Here is a 17,733-nt window from a genome sequence, read left to right as displayed (position 1 = left end):
CTTGCTGAAAAGGTGATGGGTGGCAAGGAAGAGCCAGGAACTTCTGGAGCCCATGCAGAGCATCCTCCTCTTCCACCACGTTGGCAGCTGCAGGCAGAGCCGGAGTGAGCCCTTGCCATCCCCGTGGGCATTGCCCTCTGCCATCACATCCCAGGAAGTGCGGGCGGAGGAGGGATGAGGGACCAGCTAGCATCTGCGGAAGGAAGAGCCACCAACCCTCTCCAAAGCGACCGCCGACCTGCCGCTGTGTCCCTTGGTTGGGGTGATGGGAAGCTGTGCCTGTCACACAGGGAGCTGGCTGGTGTCACAGCCCATCATCACACTGGTGATGCCCACATGCAGCATCAGCCCTCTCTGGGGATGGGACTGAGGGGGACGTGGATGTCCCTGCCACCCGTCTCAGGAGGATTCACCATCATTGTCCCCTGTGGCCTTGGCCAGGGAGGGAAGGACCATGCCACTCCGCAAAAAGCAGAGCCAACACCTCTTTGAAAGCAGAGCCCGGCTCTGAGCCCAGGCGAGAAGAACCACAGCATCGACAAAGCGCAGTCCGTTAGGATGCACAGTGCCAAAGGAATAATTAGCAAACTTTGCCTGAATGAACTCATTAGCATCCCAGAGGAGGGGAGCGGTGCCCTTGGAAGATGTTATTAGGGAGGTGGCGTAATTGTGCCGTGCTTGTTGGAAGGATTCACCCTCCTCCCAGGGAAGCCACGATGCAATTCCTGCTGTCCCCCTCCGTCCTCACCCAGCACCAGTCTGTATTTTCTCCGGGCACGTCATTTTCCTCCTTTGCCCATCTGCCCCTTATTTATGAGGAGCTGGGAAAGATCAGAGCAGGGGTCGTCCTTTCTCGCCCATCCCCTGCCTGCCAGCCAGGCGCAATCAGCCTCTTCCCCATCCGTATTTCTCACTGCCTAATTGCTGCCTAGCCTGAAGCCAGCTCTCCTTACTGGCACATGGCTCTCTACACCCAGCGCCTGGAGAAAACTCTCTGTCCCTCTATGGAGAGGGACTGGGATGGGTCTCCATCCCATGGGTGAGACGGGTAAAGAGGACAAGCCACCGGCATCCCTGCCCTGCCTCAAAGATAAAGAGCCAGCAGTGTCGACAGCAAGATCCGTGGTTGGGAGCTCACCAGGAGGAAAGTTTTCCATCTCCTTTTTTGAAGCAGCATTTTTTTGCTCCAGTTTGCAGAGTCCTTTCGAGCCAAGCTGTTTGCTTTCAAACTGGAGTGAACTTTTCCCCCGCCTTCCCCAACAGAGGGGACTATTCACAGCCCAGCTCTCTGCAGCTGGAAACAGGGGGTGGGTTATTTGCTGAAGGTGGGGACAAACCAGCCTTTTAATTGCAGAGCCAGTGATGCTGTAGATGTCCAGCAGCTGCAAAAGACACTGGGCAGGGCGAGGCATAAAGAGATGGGCACTGAGGAGGTCTGGGTGCAGGGACTCGATGCTTTCCCCTCCCTCCAGACACAAAACACTCACCTGTGCTCAAAGTACCATGGCTTGGGAACAGCCCAAGCAATGCCCACCCCGATGGTGACTCGCTGTCACAGGGACCTGCAGCAGTTTGGCAGTGACCTGCTGTTGGGACGGGGCAGGGGACACTATGTGGTTTCCCTCTCCTGCCATCCCACCTGCCTGCCCTGCTCCAAAGCCTCTTGGTGACAACAGATTGAACAGGGTACAGCAGGGTGTCCTCATGGCTACAATGCCAAGTGCCTCCTGGGCTGTTAGCAAGGAGAGATCCTCTCTCTGGATTCTGTGTGGAGACCACACCTGGGGTACACTGGGTCCAGTTTGGGGTTCTCCAGTCCAAGACAGACAAGTGGAGGTTAGCAAGACGGAGCAGAGGACACAGGAGAAGGTGGCTTTGCCCAGCAAAGCAGGACTTTATTGCCATCAACAGCTATGCAAGAGCGGGGTGCAGAGAAGATGGTGCTGGACCCTCCTCAGAGAAGCACAGCGACAGGGCAAGAGGCACAAGGTGCAACACTAAAAGTTTCAATGGGGTATTAGGGTTTTTTTTAATTCACAACGAGGGCTGTTGAGCAGAACCAGAGAGGTTGTGCCCTCTCCATCCTTTGATCTACTCGGATGGACAAGGCTTGGGGCACCCTGCTCTAGCTGGCCATGTGTTGGATAGGGGACTCAGATGAGCAACCTCCACGGGTCCCTTCACACCCGACCGCACTGCAGCTCTCTGCTTACCATCAGCTCCTCCTCATGGCTCTCGCTGGAGTCCTCGGCGTTCCTCCGCCGTGCCGACACCTGGGCTGCCACCGGCCGCCTGCCGGGATCAGTCACCTCCCCCAGCCTCTCGCCATCTGTGAGGGGAGCAGAAGAAGGAGTGAGACCACAGCCACCTCCCACGTCCTCCCCATCCCAACATCGCTCCTCTTTTGGGGACACCCCCTTGCCCTGGCAGGGGGAAGGGCAGGTGCTGCCATCGCCGCTGGTCCCAGTGGGGAGGGACATGGGGGATGATGGCACGGGACAATGGCGGGGGGCTCTGGCTGCGATTCCCCTCATTACATTTGTACTAAGCAGCTTGCAGCAGCTCATCAGCATCAGGTTTAATTACACCCCCCGCAGCCCAGCTCATGGCCCTTTACGTAAGAGACAGCCGGGATAAGCTCCTGTGGGATCTCACTCCCCATCCATCCTCAGGGACACATCCCTGCTCCCCTGTCCCTCCAGTCCCCAGCTCTCCTGGTGCATCCCACAGCTCTGCCCAGAGCACACTGGCTTCGAGCACCCCCCAGACATATGCTCCCCAAACCCATCTTCCCACTCCCCAACACCACACTAAATGCACCATCGTAAAGACCTCACTAACAGCCCTGCTGCAGATGACTTTGTTACCGTGTGCTGCATTAATTATCCCCAACCTACAGACTCCCCTCTGCAGCTCACACCCATCTGCCCTGGGCTGCGAAGGGAGGGTTTCTTTTAAACCACCCTCACTTCCCAGCATTAAAATAACTGACTTCCCCCCAAATAATGGCACAGTCTTGGAAAACATATTAGTTATTGGGGGGGGGGGAAACATCCTCTATCTCTGACATAGCAGGTGGCTGCCTCTGAACTTTTTAGACAGGCACCCCAAAACCTGGTGGGATGGGGGGAGTTTGCAGTTCAACCGTTGCTTCTGGTGCCGGTGCACGGCTCAGCTCTACATTTCAAACCAACATCAAGGGAAGCTCAAGGCAATGCTCGGACAGGAAGGTGTCTAAGAACACCCATGGGTCCCCCCAAAAACCAGCCACCCCCATATCACAATAAGGGGGAGCCCCAGACGTTGCGAGCAGCCCCACAGCCCTGTCCCCCAGCTGTGGGCCTTGCAGCAAGGGGGTCACCGACACCCTCCAAAGGGTATGGCAAGACGCTCTCCAGTCCCTCCACACCCTCTTTCCCCCCAACAGCAACTCCTGGGGGGGTCCTACCCCCCCAAAGTGAAACAGCCTCCCTGTGCTGGGAGCTGCTGGGGTGGCTTCAGACCCCGCAGCCTGGCCAAGGAGGGGCTTGGGGTGCCCCTGGAGCCCCCCACCGCATGCCTCCCATGCCATTAGTATTCCAGCAGCCGCGCAGCTGGCGTCTCCTTGGAGATGGCAGCACAAATCCCATCCCCACCGCAGGGACAGGAAATTAAGCTCTAAAGCCCCTTCTTCTGCTCTCAGCCATTCTTCAGCCCCTGGCAGCTCTGACTCTCTCCTGGCAGCTCCCTGCCTCCCTCCAGCCACCCTCCTCCCCTCGCCCATCTTCATCCCCGCACCGTTCCTCCCGTGGCCCCAAGGAGGGTGATGGGGAGCATTGCAGGGAGGAGCGGGACCAGATCCAGCACCCTCCTTTCATCTTCTCCGCTCTCAAGACCCCCCATCACTCCTAGGGATGCTCCTGCCAGCACAGGCGGTGGAAATAAAGCCAATCCTCGCTGTGCTGAGGCTGCAGATGCTGCTACTCCGGCACAGAGTGCCAGGGACAGCGTTATTTCCTCCCCACTGGACACGAGGAAGATCTCGGTGCATCCCCAGGGACCTGCCAAGGGATGGGATGCAGCAGCCAGCTCCACGGTACCCATGCAGGGTATCTTTCCTGGCCTTGGAGGAGATGAACCTGTCTCATGGGATTTGCCAACTCGGCATCCGTTTGCGATGCAGGCTGGGGGTGCCACTCTGCAAGTCCTGTCCCTGGGACAGACTAACCCCATATGGGCCTCTGCTGCCAAGCCCCGGGTCCAGGTGAGCAAACCCGAGCCAGCAGCATTCCAGGCTGCATCTGCAGGGGATGGCTGGACATGGTCACCCCCACTTCACTCAGTCCTTTCCGCTCACCTCTGGGTACAGCATCCCAGTTTGGGCCCCTGCTACAAGTCATTGGGTAAATCAGAGAGACATTATTTGATATAAATTGGAGCAAAGCGGGGAAAAAAGAAACGCGTTCCCCCCAGCAACGCTGCGCAGGCTCCATCCTTGCAGGCTCTCAAGAGCCAAAACCATAAGCCCCTGCTCGCCCTCCACCCCCATCACCCAGCTCCAGCCCCATCAGGGACCCTCTCAAACTCAAGCAACTCCTCTCAGCCACCACAAAGGAGCAGGATAGGGCTTGTGCTCCCTACTTCGGTTTGCATCTAAATTAAACGCTGCCACCGCTGCTCTGGTGGGGTTTAAGTAACACCGAGCCTCAAAACCTGCGTGCCTTCAGCAAAACCCTCTCTCTTCTTGGTGGGGAGGCTAGTGCTTGCATCCCTGGAGGAGTGAAAGCACCAGCAAAGCCCCAGAAAAAGGCTTCCAGGCTTCTGCGCTGATGTTTATTCCCCTGCAATTTAAATATTGGATAGGAAAGTCAAGGGCAGCCTTAGCCAAACACCCAAATGCTAATCAGCCTGTGTGGGAATGGGAAATAAATGTTGCCCTTGATAAGGGGAAGGAAAAGCCAGCACCTTGTACCAACAAGCATCACCTTGCTCCCCCCTCAAAAAATCAAGCCCCTTTGGTCTGAACCTCACCCCTGCAACAGAGGAGCGGGTCAGGGGGTACAAGAAGAGGAGGGAGAAAACAGCACCAGGAGGAAGGAGGGTTTTGGTTTTCCCCAGCTTGGTTTCCTCCTACGCATCCTCCCAGCGCCCTCCGGGACTGCTCGTTTGCCGTGCCCAGCCCGGCTGCTCCCCCTGCATCCCTCCGGGATGCAAAGCCATCACCGCTGCTCTGATTAATTCTGCTAACCTGCCTCTTTTTCAAGGACCAGAAAGAGCCACATAAAGGCAGGTAGCAGGGGGTTGAGAGGATGGGGGAAGGTCTGGAGGATGAGCAAGGGACCTGCTCACTCGGGGACAGCATTACCCAGCGGGATGCTCGGCAGGGATGCATTAAGAGCTCTTCCCCCAACAAGCACGGGAGCTACATTAATGCTTTCAGAGCAGCGCAAGGAGGGGTCAGGAGATGCGCATGCCATCGCATGAACCATCTCCAAGTCACAGCAGCCTCCAGACAACAAGCCAGGGCCAGAAGCGATCCTCAGGATGAGACCGTGGGTGCGAGGGACCAAGTACCAACCCCATCGCACGGCCCAGAGACCAGGGTGATGCCTCTCTGGGAGATAAGAGTTTCCCCGTTATCACAGCCGTATAAACCCCCTGCTGCCGCCTCCCCCCTCCGCCGGGAAGCACAGAGGGCCTTTCACACAGCCAGCTCCTGCCTCCCCACCTCCCTTCTCCTCCCCTCCTGCTCGGCTGACAGCACGCAGCTAGCTCGCCCCGAACACAGCCCCTTTCTTCGGTTGGGTTTCGGAGCCGGGATTTCTCTTGCAGCTTTCTGGACCCTTGCCAAACCCTCCAACGTGGTTAGAGATGCCCCCTCACTTATGCTTCCTCCTGCATCTCCTAATTGCTTCTAACGAGTCTCCCCTCCACAGTCACTTGCTGCGAGCTTGCTCTGCTCTCACCCAGCACATACCCAAACCAGTCACCCAGGGATAAACCCAGACACGGCCCAGCGAGCCAAGATGCCTCGGCACAGGTAGGGGAAAGCTCATAGGAGCATCCGCAAAAGGATCAGGGCTGGGATTCCCAAAATCCCCAGCTCTTGCCCTCCAGCTGGATGCTCAGCCCTGATGAGCTCTGGCTGCTCAACGGGAAGGGTCCCACGGGGAGACATTGGGTTGGACAGGCTGGTCCTGGTCATCAGGCAGCCACATATGGAATGGATGGAGCCACCGGAGAGAAAGTGCCGGGATGGGACAGTGGTCGGGCAATGCCTTGGCATGCTCTGCCCAGCTCCAGCTACTGCCAGGGCTCTGCTCCCCATCCCAGAGGTGCCCACATGAGGATGAAAACCCCTGAGCAGCAGACTCCGAGGACTCTTCGGGGATGAAGAGCATTGGCTTGGCAGTGGGCATGGCCCTGGAGGACGAGGCAGTATGTCGTGGTTTAACCCCAGCCAGCAACTAAGCACCACGCAGCCGCTCACTCACTCCCCCCCATCCAGTGGGATGGGGGAGAAAAATCAGGAAAAGCAAAACTCCTGGGTTGAGATAAGAACGGTTTAATAGAACAGAAAAGAAGAAACTAATAATGATAATGTTAACACTAATAAAATGACAACAGTAGTAATAAAAGGATTGAAATGTACAAATGATGCACAGGGCAATTGCTCACCACCCGCCGACCGACACCCAGCCAGTCCCCCACCTCCCAGTTCCTAAACTAGATGGGACGTCACATGGTATGGAATACACTGTTGGCCAGTTTGGGTCAGGTGCCTGGCTGGGCATGAGAAGCTGAAAAATCCTTGACTATAGTCTAAACACTACTGAGCAACAACTGAAAACATCAGTGTTATCAACATTCTTCACATACTGAACTCAAAACATAGCACTGTACCAGCTACTAGGAAGACAGTTAACTCTATCCCAGCTGAAACCAGGACACAGCACCACCCAGGACCTCGGAGCATCCTCCCATCCCACACGGGTGCGCAGTCAGAGTCTGACCCTGCTTTGGTCCAGGCTGTGTGCCCTGGTGAGCAATGCTGAGCCCTTGGGGCTTCAGGGGTGAGACTTCTTCCTTTGGGAGAGGTCTCCTGCAGCAGCACCAGTGGCAGCTGCAGACCCTTGGGACCCTTATTCTCTCTTTTTTCCCCCCAAAACAGAGCCTGAAGGGCGCCAAGCACTTGGGCTCAGCCAGTGAGAGGAGAAATGACACACCCCAGTCCCAAGTTCCCAAGCACATCAGCTGGGTGGGATTCAGGGCACGGTCCCAATCCCTTTCCCACCAAGCTGATGCTCCAGAGCAGACATGAGGAGCAATTCATCCGTTGCCAGGAGCCATGTCCCACTGAAATACAGCCCTCTGCAGGGCTGCCCATCCCCTGCCTGCCCTGCACCTCCCTGCCCAAGCCCGGCTGCCTGCAAAGCTCCCAGCCCCTGGAAAGCCCAGAAAAAGATGCAGGTGAGCTGGCTGGGACCAGAGTGGACTAGAAAAATGGTGACATTCAAGCAGAAAATTGTGTCTGAGCTCAAACCCCCAAAATCTTGTGCTAAAAAAAAAAAAGGCATTTAAGCTGCAATTTGGAAGTGCCCTGTGGGGCCTCCCAGGAGCCATGGTTTGGTTTCCCAGGTCCCATGTTGCCTGCGAGGATCTGACACCTTGGCCAGCCTCCCCTCAGTGGGGCATGGCACCATACCCCAGAGGACATGGCTGGCAAGGGCAGCCCGGCCACGGGAGAAGATTCCCGTGCCTGTGAGGAAGCCTCAGCGCCGCAGGAGCCTACAGTTCCCTACCAGCTACCCCAACAAACAAACTGTGACCAGAGCAATGGAAAAGGAGATGGATGGATTTAGCTCGGTGCTCCAAGAAATCCCCCCTGGGGTGACCATCTGCTTTCCTATCTTCCCATTCCTGCACCAAAATCCGCGCTGGATGGAAGATGCCAAAGCAAGCCAGAGCTGCCTCCAGCCCAGCTGCAAGCAGCCTCGCCACCATCCATCCCTGAAATGCCGGTGGACTGGGCTGCAACGGGCTGCCAAAACCATCTAGGTGTGTTCAGAGCTGCATCTTAACCTGGATCCCTACCTCCCAGTAAAAAGATGAGCTGAGAAGCAGCACCACCATCCATGCACAGAAGATGGGGAAAGGCAAGGAGAAACTCAACCAGAGCCAGAGCGTGGACATCCCCACTGATGCCAAGCCCTGTGGTCTAAACCAGAGCTGGAGGTGGGTCTTACTGCTCACAGAAACACAAACCTGGGATTTGCTGCTCTCCTCAGCATCCCAATGCTGCTCCCCAGCACATCCCAAAGCCGAGGGATGGGTGACGGGGGTGAGATGTGGGATGAGCACTGGTGCCAGGCTGCCCACCCCAAGGGATAACTTCATCCCATGTTGCACTTCCCAGCAACTCGGGGCTGCTCCCCCTTTTTGGTTTGGGGAAGGAGCCTGCCAGAGCAGCCAGCTCCAGTGATCTAAAATCAGGCAAAGCCTTTGGAGGCTGGAAAACATGAGGCCCTCGGTTATTTCCCTTAATTCCCACTGCCAGCTGCTGCAGGAGACCTTGGGACCAACACAGGAGATTGCCGAAGGACCTTCACAGGCACATGCCGCTACCTCGCCTTCCTCAGAGGATACAAATACAAGAGGAAAGGCCAGGGAGGGGCTGGGATGGGATGTATGTCCTGCACCTCCCTGCCACAAGGAAGCGCTGCTCAGGAACATGCTGGAAATACCAGGACAACACCATGAAGGTCAGGATGCTAAGGACCAGGTTTCAGGCATGCTGAGTACCCCACGTCTGAGCTGACATCTTTTGAGGTCCACCACCCAAGGGAGATCTGCACATGTCCTGGCTGCTCCTGATGTCCGAAATTCTGCACGATCCTTTTGAGCTCTCCAAATCCAGAGGGACTGGAGAGGGACAAAGCTTCTCCAGCATCCAGCCCAGCTACTGAGTCCATCTGCACAGCTGTGAAACACTGCAAGGCTTCTATAAAGAAACCCTTGCCCATCCAGACCATCACATCCATCCCCTCTCTCCCCATGGAAAAAGAGAACTCAAACCCTACCAAACCAATGAGCCTGCAAAGAAAGGGGGCGGGAGCCAGTCCTGCTCTTGGGAAAAGCGTGGTGGTGGAAAGATAGGGGAGAGGGCCTCACTCATGGCTGCACATGAAGCTATTATCGTGCCAAAGGGGAATGCCAGGCCCCAGCAAGAAGCAGTACCCGTGTTGGGAGGATGCCAGCAAAAGAGGGATGAAGGCAGCAACTCGAGCCAGAAGATGAGCCAGGGATGCGGCAAGCAGGCGAGCAGCTCAGGCAGGACCATCCCAAGCATCTGCCGTGGGTTCAGAGAATAGAAAAGGAGGAGACAGCCCAACTCCAACACCTTCCCAGGACAAGGAACAGGGCAGCTCGGGGGAGTGGGGCTCTGCCCAACAAGTCCTTACCAGCAAGAAGAGACACCAGATGCACAGCTGCAAAAGCAACGGGGTTAAACTGGGTTTACACCCCTGGGGAATTCAGGCTGATCTCTCCCCGACTTCATGGGGGAGACGAGCTTGGTGGCCAGTAACAAATTAGTCCCAAACCATGTCAAGACCAGCAGCAGAGCGATGCCCAGGAGGTGCCCACCTCTGCAGGAGCCAGCAGAAAGGAGAAGTGCCCTTCCCAGGGCTCTGGTGCCCATCCTCAGACCTCTGAGCGCTGCTAACACTCCTGTTTTCCCCTGCAATGCGAACAGTGGCATCCCTCTGGCCACGCAGGACCACTCCATGCCCCAGCACATCCTTCCAGGATGCTGCCATGGGGCAGAAAACCGAGTCCATCCCTCGGGGCTTGACCCCCAAGGGCTGAACAGGGGCGCCCTGCCATGACAGAGCTTGGAGATGGAGTGAAAGGAGCAGCAATGTGAAGCGAGGTGACATATAAACCCAGACACAGCTGCAGCAAAGGTGGCAGTGTCGGCGTTTTTATTAAACCCACCGGTTTAATTACCAACAGCCCGGTGCTCTCCAGCGCAGACACAGCCTCCGAGTCAGCCGCCAGAGAAAAGAAGCACAAGCATCCCTCCACTGATCCTCCTAACGAGCTGTTAAGCAATTATAATTAGCCAGCAAGGAGTCAATATTGCAAATCCCCTTCCAACACCACAAAAACGCAGCACTGCCCACCGGGAAAAAAATACTGTGCTGCCCCCTGCGCTGCCCGCAGTAATGCATTTGCTCCACGGCACCTGGGGGGAAACCCAGGCGGTGGGTGCTCACACAAGCTGGGTGACAGCCAAGTGACAGCAGATGACATTGATGGGGCTGAGGCGAACGGGGCTTGTGACCATCATGGGGATGCAGGCAGGGTTGCAGGATCAGTCCTCCGGACAGCCCTTCCCTGCCTCCTTTGGTCACTCTTGCCTGCTTAGACACCGATTTTACCTGCTGCTGGCTGAGAAAAGGGTTTTGGGTTGGTCCCTGGGTCACCACCTCAAGGAACAGATGCCTCGCCAAGGGAACTAGAGGAGCAAGGGGATTTTTTCCTGCCTCTCCCAAACCCATTCGTTTCATGCTGTTTACCCACTCTGTGATATCCCTCTCAGCTGGAGCAATGCAAATCGATACTGAATCGCTCAGGGCTGGCGATGGAGCTGCCATGAGACCACTCCAGCTGACAAACATCCACCAGGAGTGGCAGCCCTGACACTTCCACACTCAACTCAGGGTCCCAAATCCCTCCTGTGCATTGACAGCACCCAGATCTCCCCCATCTTCCCCCAGCCCACACCTGACTGTGCATCCGTTGGCCTCCAGTCCCCATCTGCTCCAGCAACATTTCATTTTCCACCAGTTCCAAAGTGAGCCAGGGCAGCTCCGGCCAGACCATGCACCCATCCCTCCACCCTGCCCATTTGAACAGGGATGATGCTCACTCACAGCTCTCAGCACAAAGGTTTCGCTTCCCAGGACACAGCCTCCAGAGGTGGTCACTTTTAGCCCACGATGTGCCAGGAATTGGGCAGAATTCATTTCACCCTAAAAATATTTCAGTCTCCAACCTCCACGCTGCCCTGCAGACAGCCCGTGGGGTTCACCATTTCACCTGCCAGCTTTCCAACCTGTTTCAGCCAGTGTCTGGTTTATCTCCACCAGCGCCAGGTGCTTTTAACCTTTCCCTTATCTTAATTTGGCAGCAAATTCGGCTGAGCTCTACCCCTTTGCAGACACCATCCTCTCCTACTTCGCCTCCCCCCCCGAAATCCTCCTGTGCATCACACTCGTGCAGTCCCCGCCGGTCAGCAGCTGGCTCCCACCCGTCTCCTCACCCAGCCGACATCCCTCGGTCCTGCCATTGCCAAGGCAACCAGCCACCGATACCTCGGGGCTGCTGCTCATCCCCTCCCAAAGAGCGGCTCCGGAGAGGGAGAGGCCTGGCCACGGCACAGAGCGGGGAAGGGATGGAGGGCAGACGCATGGCGGTGCTGGGAAGCATAAAGCTCTCCAAACACCAACGCAAAAAGTTCCTGGTGCTTGGGAAAAGCCCGTACCGTGGGGTGTGGAAAGTGTTTTGCCCTCCCTGAGTGTCTCCAGACATATAACGGCTACACCTTCGGAGCGGAGCGTTTTCCTAATAAAAAGCCAATATCCCTGCCCCGGCCCTCGCAGCCGTCACCTCCAGGCCAGGGGAAGCCGAATGCGACGGCAGCAGCCGAGAAGCGTGTCACCCACCGAAACGCCCTTTCGGGTAACTCCGCAGCACCTCCCAGCACAGCCACAGCCGCCCAAGCGCCCGCTGCTGGAGCGGTACCATGCCCGGCGCCGTCACGGGCTCGGAAGGCATCGAGCCAGCCAGCTGCGGGACAGGGCTCGTGCTGCCACGGCCGGTCCCGGCACGTCAGGACCCACCTGCTCCTCTCCCCCCCTCCGCCACGCTCCCTCAATCGTCTCTTTGATGCCAAAGCCAGCAGCACAGAGAGGGCTGTGACCGCGGCCACACAGCTGGCGTCCGGCCGGGGCTGCGCTCGCCTCCCCGCATCCCTCCGAGCCCGGTGGATGCGGGCAGCGAGCAAAAGTCCCCCCGGCGCCAAATCCCCCAGGATGTGGTGCTGGATGAGCAGAGCTACGGGTCCTCCGATGCCCTCTCTGGGATGCTCGGAGAGCTGCTCGACTCCGTCGCAGCACAGCGAGGGCGGAAGAGAAATGCCATGGAGCAGAGGGACCTGCCGCCCCACCGCTTGGCCAGCTGGGCTTTCCAGAGGCCCCTTCCATGTGGATCCGCCTTTTCCCAGACACAGAGGAGGCAACTGGTGACCCTGGCTCGCTGCAGAGCATCAACAGCTCTGCAGTTAAAGCAGACTTCAAAAGAAACCCCGAGAGGAGGAAAACAGCACAGGAAATTAATTGACAGCAAATGCCCACATTAAAGGGGACAGAGAATAATATTTATAATCAGGTTGTTTTATGTCTCTCTTCATGTTTTTAAAAGGACTTAAGCTGCCAGGTCTTGGAAGAGCCTCCATGGCTGAGGAGCAGTGAAGGGACAGAGCGCTTTGCTCTCTTCTCCTTCTGCCATCACCGAGGTCCAGCGGGACCCGCTGACCCATCCCCGCACAGACACACACATGCCAAAACCATCCCCTCTGCCCGGGGTCTGGGGTTTCCGCAGAGACCGGAGAGACAAACGCACCCATGACATCCTTTCCCTGGGGAGGGACCGTGCAGCTCCCAGGAGGGCAAAGCATCCCTAGAAATAAAGCCGCATCCCTGCTCCTGCCATCGCACGCTCAGTGCTGGAAATCCTGGGGCTCGCAGGGTGAATCCCCAGGGATCTGCTCCTACCCTCACCCATCCCGCACATGAATATTTCAGGCAGAGGAAGCAGGACCCAGGGCCAAGCCCTTTTCCCTGGGTACGGGGTCAGATCCAGGCTCCCCCCACACCCTGCCTTACTGGTCACAGCTGCAGGCAAGAGGACCGGCTCTGGCACCGAGCTCTCCGCGGCCAAGCACAGCTCAGAGTCCCCACACTCCAGCCTGCCGCAACCCTGGGGACAGATGGCCGGAGCAGAGACAGGATCAGGCCCAGGCACCCTGCCCCGTCCCACCGCTGAGATGCATCACAGCCAGCCCTCAGCCCCCCCAAACAGGCAGCAAAGGGAGCTGCAGCAACCAGCAGCAGGAGGGCAGAGTTAAGGATAAATTACCCCAGTGTAACCCATTTGTTTTTGCTCCACTATCAAGCCCTGCAATTCCCCACCTCCCCTGGCTTCAAGGGGCTTTTTTGGGGACCCCCCCAGATGCCAAGGGGACCAGGTCACAGCCAGGCTGGGGAAAGGTGCTGCTGCAGCGTGGTCCAAAGCCAGTTGTGCCCTTGAATAGCCAAATTTTTGCCTTTGACTAACCCAAAGTACCATATTTTTCCCATACTTCTCCCCCATCACCTGCCAAAAAGCCCCGAGATGCCCACAGGCCCCCCCAGCCAAAGGACAGGGCTCGCTTGTCTGTCCGTCCATCCGCCTCCTTTTCCATCCGGCTCGCTCTTGGCAGGTCCGGCGCGGTGACAAAGAGCCGATTCAGAGGAGCGGGGCACCTGAGAGGAGCAGGGCAAGGAGCCCAGGGCAAACCAGGCCACAGCCCGGAGAGGAAGACGAGGGCTGCGGGGCTTCCTGGCTGGAGAAACAGTCCCAATGACACCAAAACCAGCCTGTTCCCCTGCTCCAAACCTCCCTTGTCAGCAGCAGGGGATGGGACCAGCCTTCCCCGGCACCGGGGCCCCGCACCAAGGGGGTGTCCAACCAAGGAAAGTAGTCTCTTCTAGCAGGGATAGGAGAGCAGGGTGATGCCAAGAGAAAAAAAAGCAGCACCCAGCCTCCTCGCAAACCCTGCTGCCCTTCGTCTTCAAAGGGCTCTTTCTCATTCTCTTCCCTACCTGCTCCTGGCATCCCTGACAAAAGGAATGAAACCCACAGCGGTTCGCAGCGTTTCAGCATCCCAATTAAAATCAAAGTGCCGACCATAACTGCTCCGTCCAAAAGAGATGCGTTATCCCCTGCAGTTCAGGGGAAATGCTGCTGCACATCATCCCAAACCTTCTCCCTCCTGCTCTCCCTGCGTGCAAGACCCCGAAGGACGGGTCCCCAGGGAGGGACAGGCAAGTACAAGGCTCTGCAGGCAGTGACGGGCTGAGCCAAACAAAGAGCATCCAACCCATCACTGCCTCTGGCTCACAGTATTTTGGGGAGCCCTCTGGACCACGGCAGAGGGGTGTCTCCTGCTCCCACACATCAGCAGCTCTTCTTCCAGACAAAGTTCACGAGGACGCACGCAGCCAGACCCAGGCAGTGCCACGTCCTGCCGGTACCAAGAAGCCCGGCTGGGTTTTCCTCCCGACGGCCCCGCTTTAGCAGCGAGTTGGCTTTAGCATCCTCCAGCACGCATCCTGCGCTCCCCCAGTCACAGAACTCTCCCAAAACCTGGCTCCCAGCACCACCGCTTGTTCAGCACGGGCAATAGCCCCGTGCGCTAAATCACTGCCCCAGCGAGATGGCTGCCAGGGGAGCAGGACCAGCCCCATGCCCGTGCTAAGAGCCATTTTAGATTTTTACTGACTTTTTTTTCCCTTCTTCCTTTTCTTTCTTCTTTTTTTCCTTTCCACCTGGCACGCCAGCATTTCCACCCCATTGCCTCCGAGCGGTTTCCAGCCGGGAGAACACCGTAATGGCCTCATTATTTCAGATGAGGAATCTGTGTGTTCAATTACGCAGAGAAGGGTAATTATCTACTTGTAGAAGATAAGAAAAGGGGGGTTATTTTACCAGGGACATAGCACCAGCACAGTTCCCAGCCAAGTCTCTGGATGCTCCAGCTCCATCTGTGATCACCAGCTGGGCCGAGGGGACATGGGTACCCCCCAAATAATCCCCCCACGCCTTCTGTGCTCCCCAACATGTGCAGACCCCACTGCCACCACTTGGCCTGGGCCTCCCCACCTTACACCCTTCCAAGCTGCCGAAAGCCTCGTGCCCTGCACCTTCAGCCTCCAGAAAGTACCTCTGCCGGGTGATACTTCATTTAATGAGTAATAAACCCTTTTTTTCCATACATCCTCTGCCAGCTGACACAAGCCGGGCAGCACTCAGACAGGTTCCGGCTCACAGTGGCCAAAAAAAAAAAAAAAAAAAAAAGTCATCTCTGAATCTCAGACACCTTTTGGTGCACAGACTCTTGCAGTGATGCTGAAGAGCCCTGCATCCTCCGCAGCTACCTCTCCCCCTCCACGGACAGGTGTCCCCCTCATCCCTAAGGGATCTGGGACCAGGACACACCAGAGCTCCCTGGAGATCCCACGGCCCCACTGATCAGGTAGGAGAAAGGACACACGTGAGCCAGGAGGGCACGGTAACCCCCCCTCCCACTTGCTCATCCCAGCCCAGGGACACCCGCTAAGCCCCTGGGAATATCGGGTACTGGCTGCTTTCCATCAGGAACACAGTGCACACCAATGACTGTGCTCTGCCACTGGCTTGGGGGATGTCTCCTGCAAAAGCTGGGACATGGAGAAGAGCAAACCCCATCCCCACCGTGACAGGACCCCCGTGGCCATGAGAAGCAAGCTTCTCCCCCCAGCACGGCTCAAAGGAGCTTCAACACAAGCGAGGTGACAGGGGAAAACATCACCGGGTAGAGGGGGGCTGCCCCAGAGCCCTCCCCCGGCACAGCTCTGCCTTTCAGCTCTCTCCACGACTCAGCCCCAAACCCTTCCCTCTCCCCTCAAACTCTTGCACCAAGCTTTTTCTTGAATTTTTTTTTCTCAGATATGTTTTTTTATTCCTCTTTTTTTTTTACTCCATCAATATTTTTTCCAACTAAAACAGCTCCCTGGCTCTCCCACTCTGGCGCTCTGCTGGGTCGCAGCAGCAGGTCTAGGGTCCACCTGTGTGTGACTGAATCCCTTCCCCAGCCTCCACCCAACCTCTCTCCATCACCACGCTTACAAAAAGGCTCAGCGGGACCCAAACTCCAGCTTTGCCACACGTTCAGCCAGGCTTTAGGCACCGATGGGAAAATCCCAATGCAAGGAGCAGCATCTCCCTGGAGTCTGGTGCCAGACAGTGGAGGGGGCAGGATCCAGCCCAGGCGAGGTCCAGCTTGCCCTGGGGAAGCACCCACCTCGCCACACCCTAGCCAAAGAAGATCCCCGTGCTCCCCATGGCATGGGGCAAATCCAAACCGCATCGCCGGACCAGTGGAAAACACTCTGGAGCGCTGTCCTTGCCTGGCACCTCCCAAGTCACAATCCCCCCATGCCATCCCCATCTCTTTCCCCACCTCCCGCAGACCCTCTTCTCCCCCAAAGCCGTGTGCCGATCACCCCCCCAGCTCACAGCCGTCCAGCCGCGCTGCAGGGTTTCCCTGCTGCGAGCTGGAGCAGGGCTGTGCATCTCCTCACTGCTACAGCAAACCCTATGGCCCCCCCTCAGAGCACCCTGAGGGGCAGGCTGGGATGCAGGCCACATAGGGAGGAGGTAAGGGAGAGCAGGAATAGGCACCCACCGGGTTCAGCACCCGAAAACACACTCAGGGAAAGCAGCAGCACACAGGCATTGCTCTGTTCACCCTCCCTGGATGAAGCCATGGAGGAAAACCTCATCTCGCCCTCGCACCGCTGCATCCCGACACCCAGAGGGACCCCGATCCGCAGTTTTCACAGCCAGCAATCCGCAGGGCCGGTGATCCCACACCATCTACCCCCCTGCCCGGGGCTGCCGGCCCCGAAAGAGGAAGGACTCGGCCCTTCTTAACACCAGGATAATTGCAGAGACACGGGGCAGCCACTTGCAGTTAGACTTCTGTAACTTGTGGCTTTTCCATTAAGCACGACCCTGCAGCAGAGAAAAGAAAACAAGCGGCGCAGCCTCCCCATAACCCCTCCTTTGAGGCGATGCACAAGCAGCCTCATTTCCTGCTTCTCCTGTTAGCATTATCCCGATTTTACCATAAGGCCCAAAAATTTGCAGGATCATGCTGCTGCTATGGTCGGAAACTTTGGGTTTGCCAGCTGAGAGGCTTCACCGGTCTCCAGAACTGCTCTGACCCACTCAGGAAAGTAATTTCTTGCCTAAATAAGTAGTAACGCTCATTTCTTTCTTATTTTTTTTAGGACAAAAACCGCTAGGCAAGTTCAGTCCGACCAGAAACGTTACAGCTCAAGTTTCACCCGGCAAATATTTTGTGCAGTTTTATGCCACCCAAGCAGCCCAACGAGGTCTGCAAGGGTAAAGCTGGGAGCAATTAACCACAAAGCCGAAGCATAGGGCGAGTGCTAGCACCTGTCCCTCCGGATTAGCCCTGCCTGAGCATCCCGGATTGCATCCCTGGGTGCGAGCCGAGGATTGGAGGAGGAAGGACTTCTTTTTTTTTTTTTTTTTTCCGATAAAGAAGGACAGGCTGAGAAAGTGTTGGGAAAGGATGGGAGGGTTTGGGTTTGCCCATTCCAGGCAGCAGCGAGTGGCTATAAATGGCCTTCTTTGTCATCGCAGCCAAAGCGGCGGGCGGAAAAATGAGAACGGAGCCGCTCGAAGCTGGGGGGGCGGCGGGGGGAATGAACCCCCCCCGACCGGTTTGGGGTCCCTCCTGGGTCTCCTCCGGTCACCCCACTCCCTGACGGTGCGATGCCGGGGCGCGGTGCCGAGGTGCCCGTGGCAGGGTCCCGCTCTCCCCAAACCCACCTGGGCGGTGCGGGATGGAAAGCTGCC

The 17,733-nt window shown here is 57.2% G+C and overlaps 1 protein-coding gene across 1 annotated transcript in view; it reads right to left on the bottom strand.

Moving 5' to 3' along the window:
• B4GALNT4 (beta-1,4-N-acetyl-galactosaminyl transferase 4) overlaps positions 1-17,733 on the bottom strand; it is a 31,427-nt gene that overhangs the window by 12,757 nt on the left and 937 nt on the right. Inside the window, exon 2 of the mRNA XM_010568069.1 lies at positions 2,214-2,329. Within this exon, the coding sequence (XP_010566371.1) occupies positions 2,214-2,216 (3 nt within the window). The 5' untranslated portion in view covers positions 2,217-2,329. The remainder of the gene's footprint in view (positions 1-2,213; positions 2,330-17,733) is intronic.

The sequence above is a fragment of the Haliaeetus leucocephalus genome, unplaced genomic scaffold (assembly GCF_000737465.1).
Source record: "Haliaeetus leucocephalus isolate CR32 unplaced genomic scaffold, Haliaeetus_leucocephalus-4.0 Scaffold236, whole genome shotgun sequence".
In the NCBI taxonomy this organism is placed as follows: Eukaryota; Metazoa; Chordata; class Aves; order Accipitriformes; family Accipitridae; genus Haliaeetus; species Haliaeetus leucocephalus.
This window is presented reverse-complemented; position numbering and strand designations above follow the sequence as displayed.